Below are 22,996 nucleotides of genomic sequence, written 5' to 3' on the forward strand. Positions count from 1 at the left end.
AAAAATAAGATTCAACCTTTACCTTAATGTTTAAAATCCAAACTTAACTTGCTCGATTTCCTGTATAGGAATTTTTTTTTTTACAAAAATAATATTTTCCTTGACAGGGGTCATGAGGGAAAATTATTGGGGTAATTTTTCCCTCAAATTCTGATTGCTATATTTTTTTGTAAACCATCCTCATTTTATTTCATCTTGAAGATATAAAAGTTTTGAGTTTATACCATGCTTGGATGTTAACCATTTTGAATACAAAAAATTTAAAAGCCACCTGTTAAAATGCAAAATCTAGCTTGGACAAAAGATTTCAAAAACACCTCTAAATTTATTCATAAGGTCTATATAATGCTTCCATAGAAGGATTTTTTTGGTATGTGGTTGATCTTAAATTGAACAGGGTGTGGAGTATATTTTGTCAAGAATTTGAAGAGCACATAAACTAAAGGAAATAATGGGAGTATTTGCAGTTCTAGACACTAAGAAAGGAAATACATTTCTGAAATAACATTAGTTAGAGTTAATAATATATGCAATGGCAAATGCCTATTAAAAAGGTTACATAAGTATTGGTAAAAACCAACACAAGCCAAAGCGCTTGATTTTATGTAATCTTAAAGAACTGTACATTTTAAAATAAATACCCTCAAAAGGTTATTGGTTACCATTGTTACCAAGTTACCATTGGAGCAAAAGTGAGTACATATTTGTGATTCAAGTTATTATTGAAGCAAAAGTGACTACATTTTTGTAATTCATGTTAACATTGAAGTAACGCCCCGTTGCCCTATATCTATTAAACCAAAATAATCTGACTGTAATAAAATCATTATGCTTTATGTCAGAAGACATGACATGACACTTGTTTTCTTTATAAAGATTAACACAAATAGTAAACTATTTAAAATCCTAACATTTTAAAGATTCTTTATTTTTTAAACGGTTGTGCAGCACAGTATAAAAACCACAAAAACTTTTACCATGTCTCTATAAAAATGATTTTGAAAACAACAACTGGAAAAATGTATAGTTTGACTGTTAACGGGTCAAAGCAAATATTTACATAAACTTGAAACAATTTTTTGTAACTGTTTTTCAAATGTTTATCTATATTTTTTATTTATATTTATTAGTATTTATTAATTTAATTATCTAAATACAATTTTTTTAACTCGTGAACATTCGAGTTAATAAAGTTCTACGTTAAAAATGAGAAAATTAGATTATGGTTTCAGGTTGATGACTGTAGTTTATAAGTACATTTGAATATGAAAAATAATTGAATATAGAATGTGACAATTTTTTTTACCGATATCATCAAGGCCACATGGGTTTCTTGAGCATTAGAATAATGTATATAAATTAACTTATTCATTAATAAATTACAGAAAATTATTTAAACTTTATGTAATTTAATGATGACTTATGATCTTTCTGATAATTACATTGTTTCTCACCCCATAAAAAAGCAAAGGTAAAAAATTTTAAATTAAAAAAAAAAAACAGTAATAATTAGTAATATTTTAAGGTTTTAATTCTGAGGGGACAGGAGGGGCTTGGCCAACATCAACTAAAAATCAAAAAATTTTTTGGGAACTTTTTAGAGTTAGAGGGTAAAACTTACACGGAATTCTTATTTTAGTAAGTTCTCATAATTGCATAAAAAACAACAGAATTTGTGATGTTTCAAAAAAGTTTTAATATTGTACAAGTGAGAACTTTTTATTCAGTATCATAATTAAAACTTTAATTTAAACCAACATGTCAAAATGAATCAAGATTGACAAACATTTTGAAAAATAATCTAGAAAAAGTGCTCAAAGATTGGGATGTATTGGGTCATTTATTTTTAGAAGGATAGTGACCCAAAACATACAATAAAAACCAACATAATATATTTATTTTTACCGTTTTATGATTACTACTTCTTGATATTTGCATTGCCAGTTTATTATACAACAAAGCTGAACATTCATCAACAGTTTTCTTAAAGTTAACTTTTACACATTCCCATGTTTTCTTAAAAACAAGTAGTGATAATTTTTAGTTGTTTTTTTTACAATTTTAAAGTACATTTAAAAAATGATCATAATAAAAATTAACAGGAACTTTTTGCATTTTTTCTAAAGTAATTACAAACTATGTACAATAAAATTCTTTAAATATTTAAATCACTAACTTCTTCAAGAGACAAATCCTTTAGAGATGCAGAAGGATCTTCATAAATTTTGGAAACAGGATTTACTGCTAAGACAATATTATTCTTTAAACTCAACTTTTTCAAAATAATAAGTATTTCCTCATCAAATTTTTTGTGAGAAGAACTTTGATTAAACCATTTATGCCAATAAATAATGCTTGAGACACCAATAATACCGCTACACCACTAAAAAGAGATTTTAATAACAAATTGAACTATTTAAAAAAATAGTAACATACAATAGTATGAGTAATGATGAGCTAAAACTTACTACATAAAGATCTTCGGAAGTCTTTTTAAATGTAAAGAATTTTCTCTTCTTGATCTGTTCTCCAAATTTATTGGAAAATTCTTTTTTTTTAAAGTTTGATCTTAAAATATCTTCGTCTATGGGTTGATTAACTGCAACTGATCTAAAACCTTTTTTTCAAGTAAATAGTTTTTATATTTAAATATATATATATATATACACACATTTTTTTTAAACAAATATATATATATATATATATATATATATATATATATATATATATATATATATATATATATATGTATATATATATATATATATATATATATATATATATATATATATATATATATATATATATATATATATATATATATGTATATATATATATATATATATATATATATATATATATATATATATATATATATAGTCTTCTCCATTTGAAATTTAATGCCAGCGCACGAAAAAGCGATGACAGGATGGTCATTTTTAAATTAGCCTGCACGATTTAAAAGATTCTTCTTTTTCTGTTATTTAAATTAAAATTAAAATAGCGAAAATAATGCTTTGAATAAATACTAGATAAATTAATTTAAAAATATCTGGTAAAAAAAAGCCTTTTTTCATTAAAGTTAAACAAATGAACAAAAAAGTTTTGTTGCAATTTAAAACAAAATGCTTTTATTTTTTTGGCAAACATTTTTTTATGCGTTCGCCGAAGTTTTTGTGGGTATGTGGGCGAGTGCAAAAAGACTTAAGCGCGAAAGCGCTGTCTAAACGGAGAAGACTATATATATATATATATATATATATATATATATATATATATATATATATATATATATATATATATATATACACACACATATACATATATATATATATATATATATATATACATATATATATATATACATACATACATATATATATATATATATATATATATATATATATATATATATATATATATATATATATATATATATATACATATATATACATATATATACATATATATATATATATATACATACATATATATATATATATATATATATATATATATATATATATATATATATATATATATATATACATATATACATATATATATACATATATACATATATACATATATATATATATATATATATATATATATATATATATATATATATATATATATATATATATATATATATATATATATATATATACACATATATATATACAAAACTCGGAATTACAAAAAAATTAGGTCTGCAAACTATTTCAAACTGTTAGCGGTCGGCATCAGGTCAGCAAAAAAAATTGAAACAAAGGGGTTACCATAAAACATAGAAACGAGGCTGGCAATTTTTTGTCAACCTCTAAGACTTTAAGAATAGTATTGCCAAATGCCAACCCTAATTCCGAGGGCTTTATATATATCTATATATTTACAGTGGATTAGTAATAAATGTTTAAAGTAACCCATTAACAACTTTTAGAAAAATATTTACTTTTTGCTTGTAATTTTATATTTTGCAGCATTTACCATAAAATTTCATTTAAAAAAACTTGAGATGATTAAACACCAAGAATGTTAATACATGCAGTAAAGGTGTAGTGGTAAAGTGCTCATTTCGCATGAGAGAGGTTCTAAGTTTGATACCTACCACTAGTAAGTGACCGGGGTCTGGGCCGGGTTTGCATAAACATTTATACATCCTAAAGTATATATTTTTTATTCGAAATTCATGTTATATTTGCATATATAATTATCATTATGATCAACATGATCATCATTATTATCATGATAAGGATGATGATGATGATCAACATCATTATCATCATCATCATCACCAGGCTTTAGCCTTCCTTTTTTATGCTGTTTCTCTAATATAAACAATCTGGAGCATTTTTTTATCTTAACTAAAGCTCATTTATATATATATAAGGCACTCTCTTCAAGTTTTCTTACTTTTACTGAGGTACTTCTACTTTTTACTTTTATCACTATATCTACTGAGGCTACCTCTCTACATGGTGATACCTAAATTACTTTAATCTTTTCTAACAGACGTTGTTCGATACAACGTTTTTTTAAATCTGTCTAAAATTATGCCTCTTTTTTTTGTCTTACTAGAGTCAAACCACACATCCATCTGATCATCTTCACTTTCAAGAAATACTACACCATATAAATACTAAAGTTTATATAACAATAAAAGGGTATTGTATGCCAACATCTAAATAAATAGCAAACATATATGCTTATATCCATAATATGTATGCATGAAGTGCATCTTGGAAGCTTTTATTCCTTCTTGAATAAAAGTTTGGAAGTTTTAATTAATTCTCTTCAATTGTTAGGCAAGCCTCATTCTACTTCACATTTTTCACTATCTTGTTGCTTTATTAAACATTAATCATATTTTTCATCCTAAATGTCCTTTCATTATTCCAAGAAGCCAATGTAAAAAGGTACCGTCTGATGTTAAGCTCTGTTATTTTCAGTTAACTGAATCTTGTATCTTATCTCAGATGTTAGATTCTAAAGACTTTTGGTTAGTTTTCAACAATGTCATTAATTAAAGTAAGTCTATATTTAATCTCTAATTTATGGGTCTGATCGTTTTACTTCTCCCCAGAATAAAGCAGAGTTATTTGCAAAGAAATCTTACTCTAATTTGACTCTTGAATATAATGGCCTCTTCCTGACAGTAAAACAGATTAACCCATTCTTAAACATTCAAATCACTCTGGCTTTCAGTGCTAAAGTTAATTCTCAATAAAACACTTCTACAGTTTGTGTTTCAGACAAAATTTCAATCATTGTCTTAAAAAGTGTTCTCTAGAACTCACTTCGATTTTTGCTAAACTTTTAAAAAGTGCTAATTAAGTGGTTCCAATTTTTTAAATCTCTAGAAAACACTTTGACTTCTTTGTGCATCCTACGATTAGTCTTCACTCTGTTATTAGTTTCTTTATATAAAAGGTTTTGAAATTATTAAACTATTTCTTTTTAATTGCAAGAACAAGCAGCCAATTTTAAATCTGATCTAGCTTAAACCACTACAATTTGCACTATTATTACGTGCAAACGGACCAGCATTAGCAATAAAAGATCATAATCAACGAATTAAAAAAGAAAATGTCAAGCATTCTTTATCTCAACAAGCGTTCTTCAGTTACCGTATTGCAAATGAATAAAACGCATTACTAATCCATGTCATGAATGAGCGGTCTTTGAACTCATTTAAAGCAAGACATGATAGATTTTTATTATTATTTTGTGAAATTTATTTAACTTTAATTTTTTTTGTATATAATTTTGATCTTTAACTAAATTATAAACTATTATAAATAAAATAAAGAGTAGTGCATATATATAAGAGTAACATATATATAACCATATATATAAGTTAAGTTAAGTTTTCCAGAATAGATTTCCATCATAGCCTTATAAAAGTATTCTCCAGAACTTTCTTCAATTTTCACTAAACTTTTAAAAAGTGCTAAATAAGTGGTTCCAATTTTTCAAAACTCTAGAAAACTCTTTGACCTCTCCATCTATCCTATGATTAGTCTTCACTCCATTATTAGTTTCTTTATATAAAGGTTTTGAGGTTATTAAATTATTTCTTTCTAACTGCAGTAGTAAAGTTATTCTTGAAGGCCTACCCTCTTCTTTATTTCAAATAGCTTTAAGGGTACCACAAGGTTCTAACTATGCTCCTGTATTGTTTCTTATCTACAATAACGATCTTCATAAAATCTAAAGTTGCTCTATTTACTGACAACTCAACTTTATACTCTTGTCTTGACAAAAAATCTTTACTTTTTGATTGCTAAGAATAAGCAGCTGATTTTAAATCTGATCTCTCTTCTGTAATAGCCTTAGGCTTGCAGTGGTTTATGGATTTAAATTCTGGACTTAAAATCTACAATTTTTGTTAGACAACAAAACTCATTTATTTACTGCAAAAAAATATTGCAAAATTTTTGGCATTCCTATACTGACCAATAACAATCCTATTACTCTTAGACAAAGTCTAAAAGCACATTATTAATATAATTAGACCTACTTCATATGCCAAGCTCGAGCACCTCTCCCATTGTTGTATGATTGCATTTCTTTCTTTTTTTCTACAAATACAATCATAGTCAATGCTCAAACTAGCTATCAGCTTTATTAAAATAAACCAAAACTCATTCTTGCTTGGCTTCTTATTCAGCAAGTTGCATCATTTTACTGTATCTGTCCCCTCATGCTAAAAAAAACTTTTATTGATCCAGTTTTTTTCCTCGAACATCAAAAAAACCTTATAACTCATACCCATCTTCATGTTTTCCTTTTCTATACAACTTTAAACTTTTTAAGTCTTCAGTTATACATTTCCTAGTACTTTAAAGTAACTCATAACTTGATAGTGGTTAGTTGCAATCTTGTTGGAAATAAATTAGAGTTTAAAAATATATAAATTTATGCCATTATTCAATAAACCGTAAATGTAAGCATAATATATTAAGTATTATAAATTTTTTTCTAGCTCGGACTATCAACCCCTGCTAAATCTTATAATTTTGCTGGGGCCGGGTTTGAAAAAAGTCTTACCTATCATGCCCCTGATAGTACCGGGTTCAACTTGTTTCTTCACACATCAGCCTTGTTTGTCAAGGTTCGTGTTTTGCAGTAAAAAAAATAATAATAATAATTAACAGTACTTTTGTGCAAAAATTTTTATATCGAACTTTTGTTTGAATGATTTAAGTGATGCAGTTGAAATTTTTAAACAAAAATATGTACAAAAAAGTCAAACTACTTAACTGTAATAAGAATAAAACTTTCTTTAAAGATATGAAATGACTTAAAACTTAAATTAACTTAAATGCCATTTAAATGTCTCTAATTTTACAATAGCACTATCTAGATATTCAATAAGGGTTTGCTTTTCTTTTACTTTAAAAGCATTAGCTTAAACCAATTTATGCATGGAGCCAGATTCTTTTACTTGAACGCTAAAACACTCATTTCTTTGTTTAGGATAACAATACATGATTGAATATCTTACTTTATCTTTTTCATATCATTAATTTCTTCAGTGACAAGCTTTCTTTTTTCTACTTTTTTTTAGTAGAAATATTGTACATATGTAAAAAACTTGCAACTTTTTGTTATTTCATTAGTGATTTTGAAATTGTGAACATCCTGTTTTGTTGAGGTTACATGGTCATTAACAGGGCACCGACTAATTAAAGTGGTTTGTTGCATGTTCTAAATAAAAAGATCATTTTAGACACTAAAATGTCACTCAATGGTAAACTGACTATAAGATAAAGTGAAAACAAGGATACAGACTTTTCTTAATAACTCAAGTTTATTCCTATTTAAATATAGTTGGTACGATTGGTGGTTGAAGCATTCAATACATCTTTTTTTTTAAATAAAGATTCATAAAATCATTTTAAGCACCCTTTAGATCCAATGAGGAAAAGAACCATTTGAGAATTTCATTGAAATGCCACCAAATACTCTTTTGAATGCAGTCCAATACCGCCAAAAAATTCCAAATTTGCTATTAGGAGATAGTCCTTATAATGACTTACCAGCACATCATTCAATTTACACTTAGGTCTTTCCCTTTAGAGAAGGCATTTCCAGAATAAAAAGATCTTAACATTTCCTAAAAAATTATTGGTTCTATTAGCAATCACTTCATCCTCAATCCAGCGACAGAATCTAATAGAAAGTAAAAAACAAATTTTGAATAAATAATAATAGCTTCGTTTAAATTTTAAAGAACCAGTTACCTGTGCATTTTACAATGGAAAGTGGTAAGCTGAGGCCATAATTGTTATAGAGTCTTAACATAAAAAGTGGTTGCAAGCCATATTTATACTAAAGAGATTATAACCCTAAAAAATGTTTCAGAGAGTAAGTTGTTAGACTTAATATAGAATGTTAGAAATTTGTTTATGATACTACTGAAGATTTTTTTAAAATCTCACGAGCTTCTTAGATAAGATACATGATTTATTTTGATTTCTTGCAATAATAAGAAGTTACTTGTTTTCTGGAGAGTTGTTCTTGTGAAAAAGATTTAAAAAAAAATGATTATGATTAGATATAGCGCAAGAACAAAACCATGGAATAGAATGAGGCTTGACTTACAACTGAAAAGAATAAGCAAAAGCTTTCTTATTTGCCTGTATGCAGGAGGTTACATAACTTCAACTTGTTTCTAAGTGCAGCAGCCTTGTTCATCAAGGTTCGTGTTTCGAAGTTATAGATTTGAGAGAGGGTTGTAACCATAATTAAAGTAGCCTTGTCGACTGTAGCGGCCTTCATGGCCTTGGGGAGATGAATTAACATTAAAAAACTTAGAAGGGCCATATATCAGCAAGACAAAAGACATCAGCTTAAGCGGGCCCAGCGCTAGACATTTCGAAGGTTGGTGAAAAAATATTTTGGCACCCTAATAAAATAAATTTTAAATTTTATGTGTTTTAATAAAGTTTTATGAAAGAAGACTAGAAATAGTTTATCTTGAAAATGGTACTTTTCAAAAATAATACTTCTAAATGTTTACAAACGATTGGTTAGCAGAAAAATGCACATCCGGAGCATAGTAGCAATTAGAAACCCCTATAAGCATGCATATTTCATGCATATGTAAAATTATACAAGTATATGTTAACTTATATCCATATTTTTAGGAAAATCTGGATTAAATAACACAGATTCTTTAAAATTAATATTAAAAACTCTTTTTTTTTTTTTTTAACAAGCAAAAATTGTTACAATTATTATGGCATCTTACGACAGAACTGCATTCAATTCATTTTCACCATGTATGTTTGATAGACATTCTTAAATCTTTTTTTTTATAGTGGCCCTACAATCATTTTAAGTTTACTTAAAGGTCGTTGCATTAAAAAATTTGTATAGATTGAAAAATAGGCTACAAACCTTTTGAGTATATTTGGTTGAGAAAGTGTTTCCAGTGAAAAATGAAGACTACTTTAAACTATTAAGATGCAAAATATCTCCCATAAAGTTGTCTTCTATTTCAAGGTTAAATTTTTAACGGTTCTTGATCTTTGAGCCAGATGAATAAGAATCTTAACAAAACAGTTTTTACAATCCTAATTTTAAATTGCACTTGTTAATTGGAATGGCAAAGCTTAATGTTAAAGATATTCATTTCAAGCTTATGTTCAGAGAACTCATGGAAAAAAACTGCATATCGATGGCTAATCTCCAATACCATGTATCTAAAAAATCAAAACTTTTCAGGAAAGCCAAAAAACACGATAATTTTCAAAAAAAACACAGAAATAAAAAAATAAAAAAACGTCAATTAAATTCTTTTGTTTATTTAAAATGTTGATTTGATTAGAATAAGTTTTTACTTTGAAATATGGACAATTTTCTAAGACACGTGGAGTTGACCTTAAGTTTTTTCTGAGATAAGCATTGTTTAAGAGGGTAAGTCAATAATAAAACTGCATGGTTTAAAATGAAAAAGGACACAATTTATAAACTAAAAGGCATATAAAACTGTGAAAAGGCAGTCTTTTGAAAAATAGTAATGCTAAACAGTTACATAAACTCATATATCTTCTTTGGTGCTCTAATGGGTAACTTTTAAGTGTCCTCCAACACCTGCAGTTATCTTCACAAAATTATTTCTTGTAAGGGAGTAAAAGTGATGGTAATCCTCTGGGATGACATACTTCAAGTCTTGTAAATTTTTCCAATTGGTATATAGAAGCGGAATCCTTTCCTTAAATAGTTGAATTGGTGACTCATCCTTTTTAACTTAGATTGGTCTTCTAGGCAAATCCACAAAACTTCCATCAAAAGATTATTTGTATTGAATTGTTCCTGTGGTTAGGTACTGGAAACAGCGAAGATCAATGACACATGGGTCACCCTTCTTTCTTCCTGGACGAACTAGGTTGTAATAGCTTATATTAGAGAAATCCTTGAAAAAGTCATATTTCAAGTATGCAGCCTCATAAGGGAAGGGAGTTTGCCGGGCCATCTTGGTATATTTTACATACTCAAATGGCAAGTACACATCCTTTCCCTTGATTTGTTTTTCAATCCTTGCATGTACTGAATCTCCCTCCATTTGCGTATGGCCTTTCACTAGGTATTTCTGAGTTACACTGATATTATTTTGGACGGCAAAGTGAAGAAGGGCATTTCATACAAATTGGTTACGATTTTGATTTGTGCAACCATCTGTGTATACTACAATGGGGCGGCAAGGAGATAGACAATATTCCTTCAAATAATCAACCAAACAGGAGGCAAATGTGTTGGCCGATAAATCCCCCTCTACTTCTGAAAACCAGTAACATTTGCAATGTCTATTAGCTAAGTTATAAACAGAGTAATTATGTGAACATAACTTTGTCTTATAATACATGGCACTTACCTTTGTCACGGGGTTAACTTAACAGATTCCATGTCTGCCGTCAAGCAATATATTTCACCATCAACTGCCTTCTGTTTGCCCCGTTCTTTTTCAGCTCGAGCCCTATTTTTCTTAGTAATATGCTGATCGTAGTCTTCCTTTGAAACATTGCCTGCTTTGAAATGCGTAACAAGTATCACACTGATCTTTTATGGGAACGAAGAGGGATAAATTCTTTTCTTTAAAAACTTGCATAAATACTGTAAGGGATCCATACGATTTATTGTGAGAAATGCAAAAGTCTTTGTATGATCTGTACAAATTAATTTTTGTATCCCATAATGGCTCTAAATACATTTTCGACATGGATGCTCTGCAATAATTAGATAGGACTTTTGGTAAACTTTCAAACCATTCAGAAATGATCTTTTTCTTTTGCGGTATTTTTTTTCTCTACATCCACATTGTTCAATAACACCTTTTGGTAGAATAGCACCATCTTCTTGTTCTAAATGCTGTGCTTCCTCGTCGTCTGGAGACACAACTGTACTTGATGTCCAATTTTGAACCATCCATTCTTTCATACCAAGGGTATTCAAGAACATCTGTTTACAAACAGGTTTTAAATCACCAGTAGTAAGACTTAAGTAGTATTTGAATGAACCAGACCTCCTGCTTATTTTGTTCATAACAGTTTTCTGTTGTACGTCAATTTTCTTCACGTGGTTGTGGATGTAAACTTGTTTTTCTTTCCAAAATAGTTGTCAAAAAAATTTGAATAAATCATGTCTCATCTTTTCTGATATTTCAGTACATTTTGGCTTTTTATTTGCTTTACAAGTTTTGGAATTACACGCAGGCATAATCTCATCATCTGACAACACAAAATCTGGGTCATTAGGGTCATCAGGTTCTTCATCATTGCTATTGTAATCAATACTATTGTCAATGTTTGTAGCAGTTTTTTCCTTATCTTTTAAGTATAGAAAGCAATCAATAATAGGTATAGGTTGATCTCCTTCTCATAAAACATTCTGATGGTTTGTCCCGGGCTGATTCAAATCCACCTTATCGACAAAGAGGATGACTTCTTCTTGTAGGACGTTTTCAATACCTAGGCCATCTTCAAATATCGCTTCTGCTTCATTTATCAATAGTCCAAAAGCTTGATTTCCTGTATCATCATTTCTGTTCAAAATATTTGTTCTTTCAAGGTAGTTCGAAGTCTGCTCAGTTCCTGAAAAAATATTAAGGTATTATTATTGTTTTTATAGACTGATTTTTAATGGATAAATTATGAGTGAAATTTATTAATCTTTTGTGGCCTAGCCAAAAGTTCAAAACTATTTCTTGTTATTATACCTTTCAAATGTTATAAACAACTAAGCTTGAGCTAGTATTGTCAAATAGTCTGTTGTCAAAATAAACTTTATACAGGAGTAGGCCTAGGCCTATCACTTTATGGAGTAGGCCTATAGAAATTTGAATTTAAGTTTTATTTTAAAAGCTACTTACGTACATGTATCTTGAACGTTTATTTTACAAGCAATTTTTCTATAGTAAACAACAAATCTAGGTTAAGTAAATACTTCAAAACTATTCATTATACTTCTAAGCTAGTAATCAAATAATTTAACTGCATTACAGTTAACGAATTAAACAATAAATACCTAAAATGATCCAGCTGGTTAATATTGTCACATGTTTTCAATGTAAACAATTCATGATACGTGGTGTTAGAATTCAGTTCTGCCAACTAACAAGATACAGGAAACAAATATACCTAATTTAAACACTTTTCCCGGTATTATTTAACATAAATATTGTTAGAATCAGGTGTAGAATTGGCCATAGTTTCTTATTCACTACTTAATTCAAAACAGCCAAATTTTGAGATACGTGGTGTTGGAGTTTAGCCATCGATATCCAGAATTTTGCTATCATCATATGCTTTGCAAAAAATTCTGTTTCAAGACTGCTCATCCTGAATCGATGTTTGGTTGAAGGTAAAGCAACAGCTTTGGAGCAATAGTAATTTCTCATGATCGTTTTGCAATTTGTTTTATAGCGGCAATCTGAGCTCTACGTCTGGTGTCCAAAAACTTGTAAAGCAAGAACTTCCATCTAGCAAGACTGCAGCTGAAAACTAAAAGATCTTTTATTTATTTATAACAATAATCAATGAAACTTATACATAAAAAGTTTAACATAGATGAAGGAAAGCAATATTAGGCTTTCGATTGACATAACTGCAGCCAATGTAGCATCATAAAATTACTTTTAAAAGAGTTTACTGTAGGTACATCAAATACATCATGCGCTAATTTATTACAACAGGTTGCAACATGGTTTTTAAAGATGTGCTGACATTCTGGGGAACCTTTGAATAGTTGAAGTTTTAAATAGGTCATTTTTAATTAATTATATGCTGGATTTGATGAGAAAGCGTAATCACACCAATGTTATTTAACTAGGCTTTCAAAAACTTTCTAATTTCTTCAAATGGGGTTCTGTGTGACAAGACCTGATGGTTATATTATAGTTTTAACTAATTTATTTCTTAAATAATATAATAAAAATCCTTGGCCCTATACTCTTTTTAATTTACATTAACAATATTCCAGATATTCTCACATCTAAGGTGGCATTGTTCGCTGATGATACTACCATTTATTCTTGTCATGATAGGAGGCCAACACTCTCTGATAACTTGAAGGGGGCATTTGAGCTTGAAAAGGATCACACTTCTACTACAGCATGGGACTCAGAGTGGCTAGTAAACTTTAATTCAGATAAAACTCAATTTTTTTCAGCGAATTATTATCACAATAATTTAGATATTCCTGTATTTATGAACAGTAATGTACTCGATGAGTTATCTACCTTTTATCTTCTAGAATTAACTCTTACTTCCGATCTTTCTTGGAAACCATATATTAAATCCATTGCAAAATTAGCATGTGTTAAGGTTGCATCTCTTTATCGTGCTCAACACTTTATTACTCCGGATTCTATTCTCTATCTCTAAAATTTCAAATCCGACCTTGTATGGAATACTGTTGCCATATCTGGAGCAGATCTTCTAATGATGCCTCTTCAAAAACACATTGTAAACATAGTTGGACCTGCTCTTGCAGCTAACCTCCTACCATTATCATATCGCCGTAATGTTGCTTCTCTTTCTACAAATACTATAATGGGCACTGCTCTAAAGAGCTAGCTTCTCTTGTGCTATCTACTAAAATTCATTCTCATGTTACTCGTCATTCAATTAAGCCTTATCCTTTTTCTGTGACTGTTCCTAAGTGATCCAAAAAAATCATATTCCTCTAGTTTTTTCCCTCAAACATCAGTTCTTTGGAATTCACTTCCTTCATTTTGCTTTCCTGATTCATATAATTTGCAATCCTTGAAGTCATCTGTCAATCATTATCTTGCTCTACAATCTTCATTTTTTCTCTTCCAGTAACTTCCAACTCTAATTAGTGGTTGCTTACAGCCTTGTTGGAAGCGAAGATGTTTAAAAAATAAAAATTATTTAAAACTATAGTTCTTTATAAACAAAGCAAGTTATTTGCTATGCACATCATTAAGTAAATTTCTCATCAATAAAAACAAATTTTTTACTTTTTTGCAATTATAAAATCATAATGAATTTTTTTTTATCTTCCGGAGGCCTTAATATCTTGGCGCCAGTAACACATATGCTCCTTTTGCTCCTACCTCTCGAGGGCCCTGGGTATGATTTTTTTTTAATTAATTAAAATATTTTTAAATTGCACACTAATATACACTAAATAAATTTAAGAAAATTTAAAAAAAGTTTTTATGAGTTATTATAGTTTTTATTATATATTAATATATACTTATTCTTACATTAGATATCAATATCAATTTTTATATAATTATTCTTATAAACTTAAATATTTTTATATTCTCAAGAAAAAAAATATTCAATGAAAATTTAGCACGCATCAAAACCTGGGTGAAAATCACCCATTGTACCCACCTTCCCCTATGCCTGAGCTTAAGGAGCATCACAAAAATATTCCCGTAAGCTTTGGGGTAGTAGTAGGTAGAGGATATTTAGGAAGCCTAAAGGAGAAGTCAATCTAGGGAAAATATGCAAGGGTTTGCCACTACCATTTTGGATTAGAGCAGCAATACATTTTTCATTATTTATTTTTTTCTCTATTTTTCGAAACAACCAAGAAATTCAAGTCAGCATTTTTACTTACCAAATGCTGATCAAATACACAAAAGTAAGTCATATATATTTATGACTTACTTTTGTGTATATATATATATATATATATATATATATATATATATATATATATATATATATATATATATATATATATATATATATATATATATATATATATATATATAGACTTACTTAGAAGAACTTACTATATAGAAGACTTACGAGCTTATGAGTAAGCAATTACTCAAAATGAGTTATTGCTTACTTATGAGCTTCTCTTTATAGCATACAACTTTTCAGAAAAGAAAAGGAAATAGGTAAGCATTTACTCATTTTGAGTAATTTCTTACTCATAAGCTTATAAGTCTTCTTCATTTGGATCCAAAAATAATTTAGTTAATGAAATGAAATATTATAATTTATACAATATAAGTTTATAACTTATATTCTATAAATTATATATATTTTTTATAATTTTATAAATTATAAAATATATAGTTATTTAACTAAAATTAAATTGTAATATGTAATTAAATATCAATAATTTAGAAAGATATTCTTTGCAGCTAATAAAAAAAATAACTTTAATCATATAACTAAATCTGCAAAGTTTTTCAATCATATATTTTTATGGTCATTGGGTTGTTTCTGCTTTGTTTTGTTAGAAGACAATTTTTGAGTTAAAACAAAAGCATGAAAACCAAGTTATGGTCAACCTTAAAATGAAAAAAAGTGTCTAACCTAACCTAAAGTTGTGGTTTAACCTTAAATGAAAGTTCTTCAATCTTCATATGCAAGCGCTTTCGCATTTTCGTGCTTGCCCACCAAAACTTTAGCAAGTGCATAAAAAAGAGCTTGCCAAAAAATTATGTTTTTATTTTTAATTGCAACATCTTTATTTATGTATTTATTTTTAATTGCAACATCTTATTTGTTCATCAAAAACATGAAAACACTTGAAGGCATGAATAAAATAATTATTCAGAATATAAATAAAAAGTTCTTTTGTCATTTTTATTTAAATTATCTTATTTAGAATTTAAATGTTTGTTTTGTCTTTTTTAAAGTAATTATTTTAGAATTTAAATAAGTTGCCTTTATTTTGTTTTTATTTTAATTATTTCAATTTAGCACTTAAGTAAAATGTTTATTTAGAAGTTTGTATTTTAATTATTGTATTTAGAACTTAAAACCTTAGTCTTTCCATTTTTATTTTTATTATTTTGTTTAATATTTATAAAATGTTTCTTATTTTTTATTTTTTCAATGTTTTTATTTCTATTGTTTTATTTCTATTGTTTTAACTAAAATTTTTGTTTTTCATGTTTTTTTCAATTACTTTGTTTAATATTTTTATAAAACATTTTTTTTCAATTTTTATGTCATTTTTATTTTAACTATTTTAAATAAAATTTTTGTTTTGACATTTTCTAAATTATCTCATTTAGTATTTATTCAAAGCATTCTGTTTTTTGCTGTTGTTATTTTAATCTAAATAGCAAATAAAGATGACCTTTTAAACTTATGCCAGCCTAAAAATGACCATCTAGTCAGCGCGATTTCATTATGCTGGCATAAAATTTTAATGCCATAATATATATATATATATATATATATATATATATATATATATATATATATATATATATATATATATATATATATATATATATATATATATATATATATGTAACCCTTGGAATCAGGAAAAATGAGTTCAGCAATAAACTGTCGACCTAAAACTGTTAGAGGTTCACATCAGGTCGGCAAAAATATTTTGACACAAAGGGGTTATCATAAAACATAGAAATGAGGTTGGCAATTTTTTGCCAAACTCATTTCTATCTATGTGTGTGTGTGTGTGTGTGTGTGTGTGTGTGTGTGTGTGTGTGTGTGTGTGTGTGTGTGTGTGTGTGTGTGTGTGTGTGTGTGTGTGAATTTTGCAACAGCAAAAACGAACTGCTGCAAAATTTTAATGGTTAAAAAAAACATTGACAAAATAAGAGAGCAAAAGAGACTTACAAGGTTTATTAGGTATTAAAGAAAGTATTCTTCTGAACATTGTATGAACTATAAAACAAAATGCATAATTATCAGTAAATTAAAATAATATAAAAATAAGTCATTATTGGGCACCAAGAAAATTTATTAACAATTTTTGTTCTTTTACTTTGATTTAATTGTAATTATTTAAATATAATTAAACATATGGATCTGATATATTTATTATTATTATTTTATATTTTCTATATATTTGAATTATACATTTTAAGCCACTATTAAAATTCTAAAAAATCTACAACTATTTACAAACAAAATTTTTTTAGACTAATTTACTCCTAACAAGGCTGCTAGCAACCACTATTAAGTTGGGAGTTACTAAAAAATAAAAAAATAGTGTTAAAGAGCAAGGAAATGGTTGACAGAAGCTATTAAAAGTTGTAAGTTGTGAGTCAAGAAAACATAGGATAAAGGAAAAGGTAGAAAAAGAGAAAGATAGGAAAGAGTTCCAAAACATTGATGTGTGGTAAAGAAAACTACATAAACTTTAGAGCATTAATGGACAGATACTGTAAAAAGATGTGACTTTAATGAAAAACAAGTCAAGCAAGAATGAGTTTTGATTGATGGAACTAGAAATGATAGCTCAATGATTGATGAAACTAGAAATGAGAAAAGAGGTGCAACCTTACAATGATGGGACATAGCTTAAGCTTGGCAAATAGGAAAGGTTTAACTACGTTTACAAAGCATTTTTGAATCTTGTCTAGAAGAGAAAGAGTATCATTAGAAGAAACAGCCCAAATATGATGACAGTATTCCATACAGAAACAAACAAGAGCTTTGTAGAGGTAGAGAATGGAACCAGGAGTAATAAAATGGTGAGCACATAAAAGAGATGCAACTTTAGTAGATGCTAACTTTGCAATGGATTGTAGAAATAGATTTCAAGAGAGATCAGTAATGAATGATAATCCAAGAAGACATACAACTAAAGAAATCAGTGAGAGGTTTACCTTACTATATTTATTTTGCATGAGTCAAGAAAACATAAAGATAAGAGAGAGAGTTCCAAAGCATTGGTGTACAGGAAAAAAAAACTAAATGAATAGGAGTTTTTAGAGCATTAAGGGACAGTAAAAGGATGCAAATTTGCTGAATGACAACTTAGCAAAGTTGCACTCTGTGAATAATTCCTATATTCATTAATATAGGAATGCCAACAATATTACAATAGTTATATGCAGTAAATGACTTTGTTTTGTTTGAGTTAAAATTTACAAGCCACTACAAGCCCCAAGTTGTTACAAAAATGAGATCAGATTCAAGATCAGCCATCAGTTGTAACTGATCAAAAAGAGATAATTCACATTGTCGGGATGGTTAAATATCTTCACATAGTATAGAAACAGAATAGTTAATTTAAAACTCCTAATTTTTTTTCAATTTTCAAATTTAAAAACGAATTGATTTTTTTTTTTTTTTAATTTTGAAAAATTGTAGAAAACTTTTTAATCCTTAAATTTTATTGATTATATTATAATATGAATATTACAATAGCCTAATATAATAATATGAATAATATCATAATATATCAGTATCAATATTATAATATATCAGAAATATCATGGTATATACAATGAATATCACACAGTTATATTTGTGTTAATGAGGTTAAAATATATAAAAAGAGGTAACCCACTGTTATTCAGAGTAGTAGCCCTCTTAAAATAAATGGAATTTGATTATCAATGCCTAGAAGAGCCAAACTGACCAACAATATGTGCATCTGCTGAGATTATCAAAAACATGCACATGGTGTGGAAAAATATTAATTGTTTGAGATCTTTTAAAGCATATTAAAGTTCTTGAAGTTGAAAAAATAAATGCCTCAACAACTACAACAGCAAACAAACCCACAACAAAATATTCTCATATGCACAAGCAGCATCAATTCTGAAAAATAAAACAAAACCAAAAGAAACTGAAGTGGTAATAATAGCTAAAACTATCATTATCATCTACTTGCCTGTCCTTTGAACATACATCTGCTAAACTAAATTTAGCAAATACTATTTACAATGTTGTTGCTATTTATCAATCATATCCAATCATTTCGACTAACACTTTCTTTTTAGAACTTTCTGATCTTCTAGAAGAACTTCAAACATTGTCTGGAGAAATGCTTCTTTGCAGCGATTTTAATTGCCCAGGTACCACTCCAACAACTATCAATCAAAGACTCTAAAAGTTGATATATTGATGATAAGAGTTCAATCTTCAACTTGGATATCATTAACTTCTGATATTACCAACCTGCTTGATCTAATAATAAATCACCATATAACATTTCCCTCAACAATATTCAAGTATTGGACAAGGGTATTTAGGAACACTATTTGTTCTGGGTAGCACTACAACATCCATCTTTAAAAGTAAAACTGTTTGGTTTTCGAAATGAAATTTTAAAAAACTAAACTTATCATGTTTTATAGAAGAAATGTAATTGATGCCATGCTGTTTATTATTGTATTAATTAATGTGGATGATTATGCAAATAATCAACCGTTCTTGATAATTTGGCACCAATTCAAAAATATTCAATTAGACTAAATAAGCATAATAGTAAATGGTTATCTTCTGATGCAAAGATTAAAAAAAGACTATGTTGTAAAATGGAGCGCCATTATAGAAAAACTGATATATCAAACTGGATGCCAAAAGGCATCTAAAGCAATTCACCAATCCAGATGTAATTATTATAAAGAAAAACCTAACTCAGCACATGGTAAAAAACACTCCATTCGAATAATACTAAAACTAATTACACAATAACAGAAGCAAAATGTAACACATTAAGTAAATGTTTTGCAAACAAACTTGAAAGTATTTTAAAAAAATATCCAAGAAAAGCTTGCTACAAACCCAAAATCTGATTTCATTATAAAGCAATCTCCCTCTGTAGATACTTTTACAACATTTGGTACAGTCACTTTCACTGATGTTTCGCATGTCAAAACTCTCAAACCTAAGACATCACCACTTGATATTATTCCAACAAACATTCTTAAATCATATTCCGAATTATTTAATCCAATTATAGCTCACTTCGCTGACCTCTCATTCAAATCTGGAATTTTCTCAGTCTCATTCAAGGTTGTTCAAATTAAACCAGTTCTTAAAAAATCAAGACAAACAGTATTTAAACTCACTGATCTGCGCTCCATATCAAATCTCAATACAATATCCAAAATTCTTGAAAAGCTTGTTTTATCTTGGTTTCTTCCACATGTAACTTCAACTGTAAAAACAAACATCAATCTTTTTCAATCTGGTTTTAGGTTTAATCACTCAACAGAAACAACACTCCTAAAGATACGCAATGACATCTTGTTTAACATTGATGATGCTTTAACCACCATTCTCCACTCTCAAGCCATATCTGCAGTAATTAATACAATCGATCACAACCTGCAAATTGCTATTATAAAAGATGAACTCATTGCCACAGATATTGCACTAAAATGACTGACATCATACTTGCACTTTCGAAAATCCGTTGTTTCTTTAGACTTAACAAAATCTAGATTGTCAACGAGTTCAACAGGAGTACCACAGTAGTGTATAAGGCTTATTTTTATTTTCGATGTTTGTTTCACCTGTATATAGTATTATAGCTAAACATGGCACAAATCATTATCAATATGCAGATGATACCCAATTATATACTTTCATTAATCCAGGAAAAGATAACATTAATAAAATCACTGAATGTGCTAATCATTAGCACATTCAGTGATTTTATTAATGTTATCTGCATTAGTAATGCAATCACAAAATGATTTTAAGAAAACAGACTTCTGCTTAACCCAAGCAAAACAGAAGCTATCTTATTTGGATTTAGGAAACAAACTGGAAAATTTAAAAATGATTCCAAAATTACATTTCCTGAAACAACACTAACAACAGGAAATTCGGCGAGAATCCTAGATGTCACCCTAGACTCAACACTCTCCTTAGATCAATGTTGGAACTTTTTAAGATTTTTTTGCATAAGACCTTTGTAAAAGACTGTTGCAATAGTCAAGTTGAAAGTTACAATGCCACAATTGTGTTAGCTGCTTCTTTGGTGACGTATGTTGCAAAGAACACAATTATGGCAGTTGCAGGATTTAACAGTGGTGTTTATAAAACACAACTGCTTGTAGCATTATTAACTCTCAACTTGACTGTTGTAACAGTCTATTATCAGGTTCTTACAAAAAAAATCTTAAAAAACTCCAACATACTCAAAATAGTTAATCTCACATTGACTCTCATTCTCCTTTCTATTTAAAAATAGAAAAATCTCTTTATTGGTTACCAATCCATCAAAAAATAATATATAAAATATCAGTTATTACATATAAAACTTAAATATGGAAAGACTTGTCTACAAGCAAACGTATCTCAACCACTTTAGAAACAATCAAAAAAAAAGGCCAGGTGAATAAAAATTAGTAATTGCTTTTACTTAGTAATCTGGTCATCTATTAAAACTTTTAATTAAAAATTAAAACTTTTAACTAAAAATCAAAGTTTTTAATTAAAAATTAAAACTTTTATTTGAAAAATTAAAACTTTTATTTAAAATTAAAATTAAATAACATTATTAGTAATAATAATGTCAACAGCAATTTAATTAATAATAATTTAATTAAATTGCTGTTGACAATTACAACTGATAAACAATAATAGATAAAATATACTTTTAATTACTTAAACTTTATGAATCGTTCTGTTTAAATATTGTTGATTTATCATAATATAATAAATCAACAATATTTAAATAAACGCACACTACTTTTAAAATGACAGTTATAACCATGTGAACGATTTATTTAACTATTCTTCAATTAAAAACTAATGAAATTATTCAATCTGCTGTTACAGATTGGATATAGTACCTGATGAATGATAAAAGTTCACTGATATTTTAAAGGTTATGTCACATGCGGCTCCTCAAGAAACGAGACCTATAATTATGATAATAATAGGTCTCGTGGATATGCGGTGTTACCGCGTACCTTAGAGACAATAGCAACCATATAAATTTCTCATAAGTGAAAACTTTCAGTTTTCTCTTATTAAGCAAAATACAAAGTGGAAGGCTAAACTTAAATTGATATCTAACTATTTAAATGGTAATATTTGGATCAGTGGGAGTTTTGGGGGCTTCAACCCCCATACTTTTAAAAGTGTGGGGGTTTTGGTATTGTTGCCCCCTCCCCCCTCTCTTCTTTACTTTTAAAATTAATATTTTAAAATGTTTCATCTTATTTTAAACACGTCTTCAAGCCGCTAGAGGGCAATTAACGTTTTGTATTTGAAATAATAATTTAACGAGTGTGCTTCGAATCACGTTTTACAAGTTTCTATTAGTGTTTCGTATTTGAAATAATGACTTTATATGTATACATAGGCATATTTTCACATAAATTACAATTTCTAATCTTACGACTAGTATTTCCTAACGATTGTGAAGATTCATGACGGAACCATCTCATAAAAGGCAACGAACACTTATTTCTTTCTTTGTACATGACAATTCTTTTTCAAATACAACTGTATCAATGGAAGAAATTAATCAAGAAAGAAATGATACTGAAAAATGTTTTCCTGCTTGTTCCTGCTTTGAGTGGAATGCCGAAAAAACAGAAATAAATTTTGCCGATATTGAAGCAACCAAAAAAATATATGGCAAGCAACTTAGATTTTTCAATGAAAAATGGGTTATAGATTACCCTTGGATTCATCTATGTCATTCCAAAAAGAAATTATTTTGCTATATCTGCATTAGTGCTGTCAAGAAAAATCTGAAATTTTTTTTTTGACAATCGGTTATGACAATTGGAAAAAAGCTTTAGAAAGATTGCGAAAAC

General features: G+C 28.2%; 1 protein-coding gene across 2 annotated transcripts in view; it reads right to left on the reverse strand.

The window, feature by feature from the left end:
- The window catches only part of LOC100199793 (DAP3-binding cell death enhancer 1), a 37,477-nt gene extending 15,325 nt beyond the window's left edge, over positions 1–22,152 (reverse strand). For both annotated transcript variants that reach the window (XM_065812689.1, XM_065812688.1), the window contains exons 1-5: positions 22,022–22,152; positions 17,097–17,144; positions 2,469–2,617; positions 2,177–2,383; positions 1,906–2,016 (exon numbers count right to left, since the gene is read on the reverse strand). In XM_065812689.1, the coding sequence (XP_065668761.1) occupies positions 1,906–2,016; positions 2,177–2,383; positions 2,469–2,617; positions 17,097–17,136 (507 nt within the window). In that variant the 5' untranslated portion in view covers positions 17,137–17,144; positions 22,022–22,152. The remainder of the gene's footprint in view (positions 1–1,905; positions 2,017–2,176; positions 2,384–2,468; positions 2,618–17,096; positions 17,145–22,021) is intronic.
- Between the last annotated feature and the right edge of the window lie 844 nt (positions 22,153–22,996).

This window comes from Hydra vulgaris, chromosome 12 (assembly GCF_038396675.1).
Source record: "Hydra vulgaris chromosome 12, alternate assembly HydraT2T_AEP".
NCBI lineage: Eukaryota > Metazoa > Cnidaria > Hydrozoa > Anthoathecata > Hydridae > Hydra > Hydra vulgaris.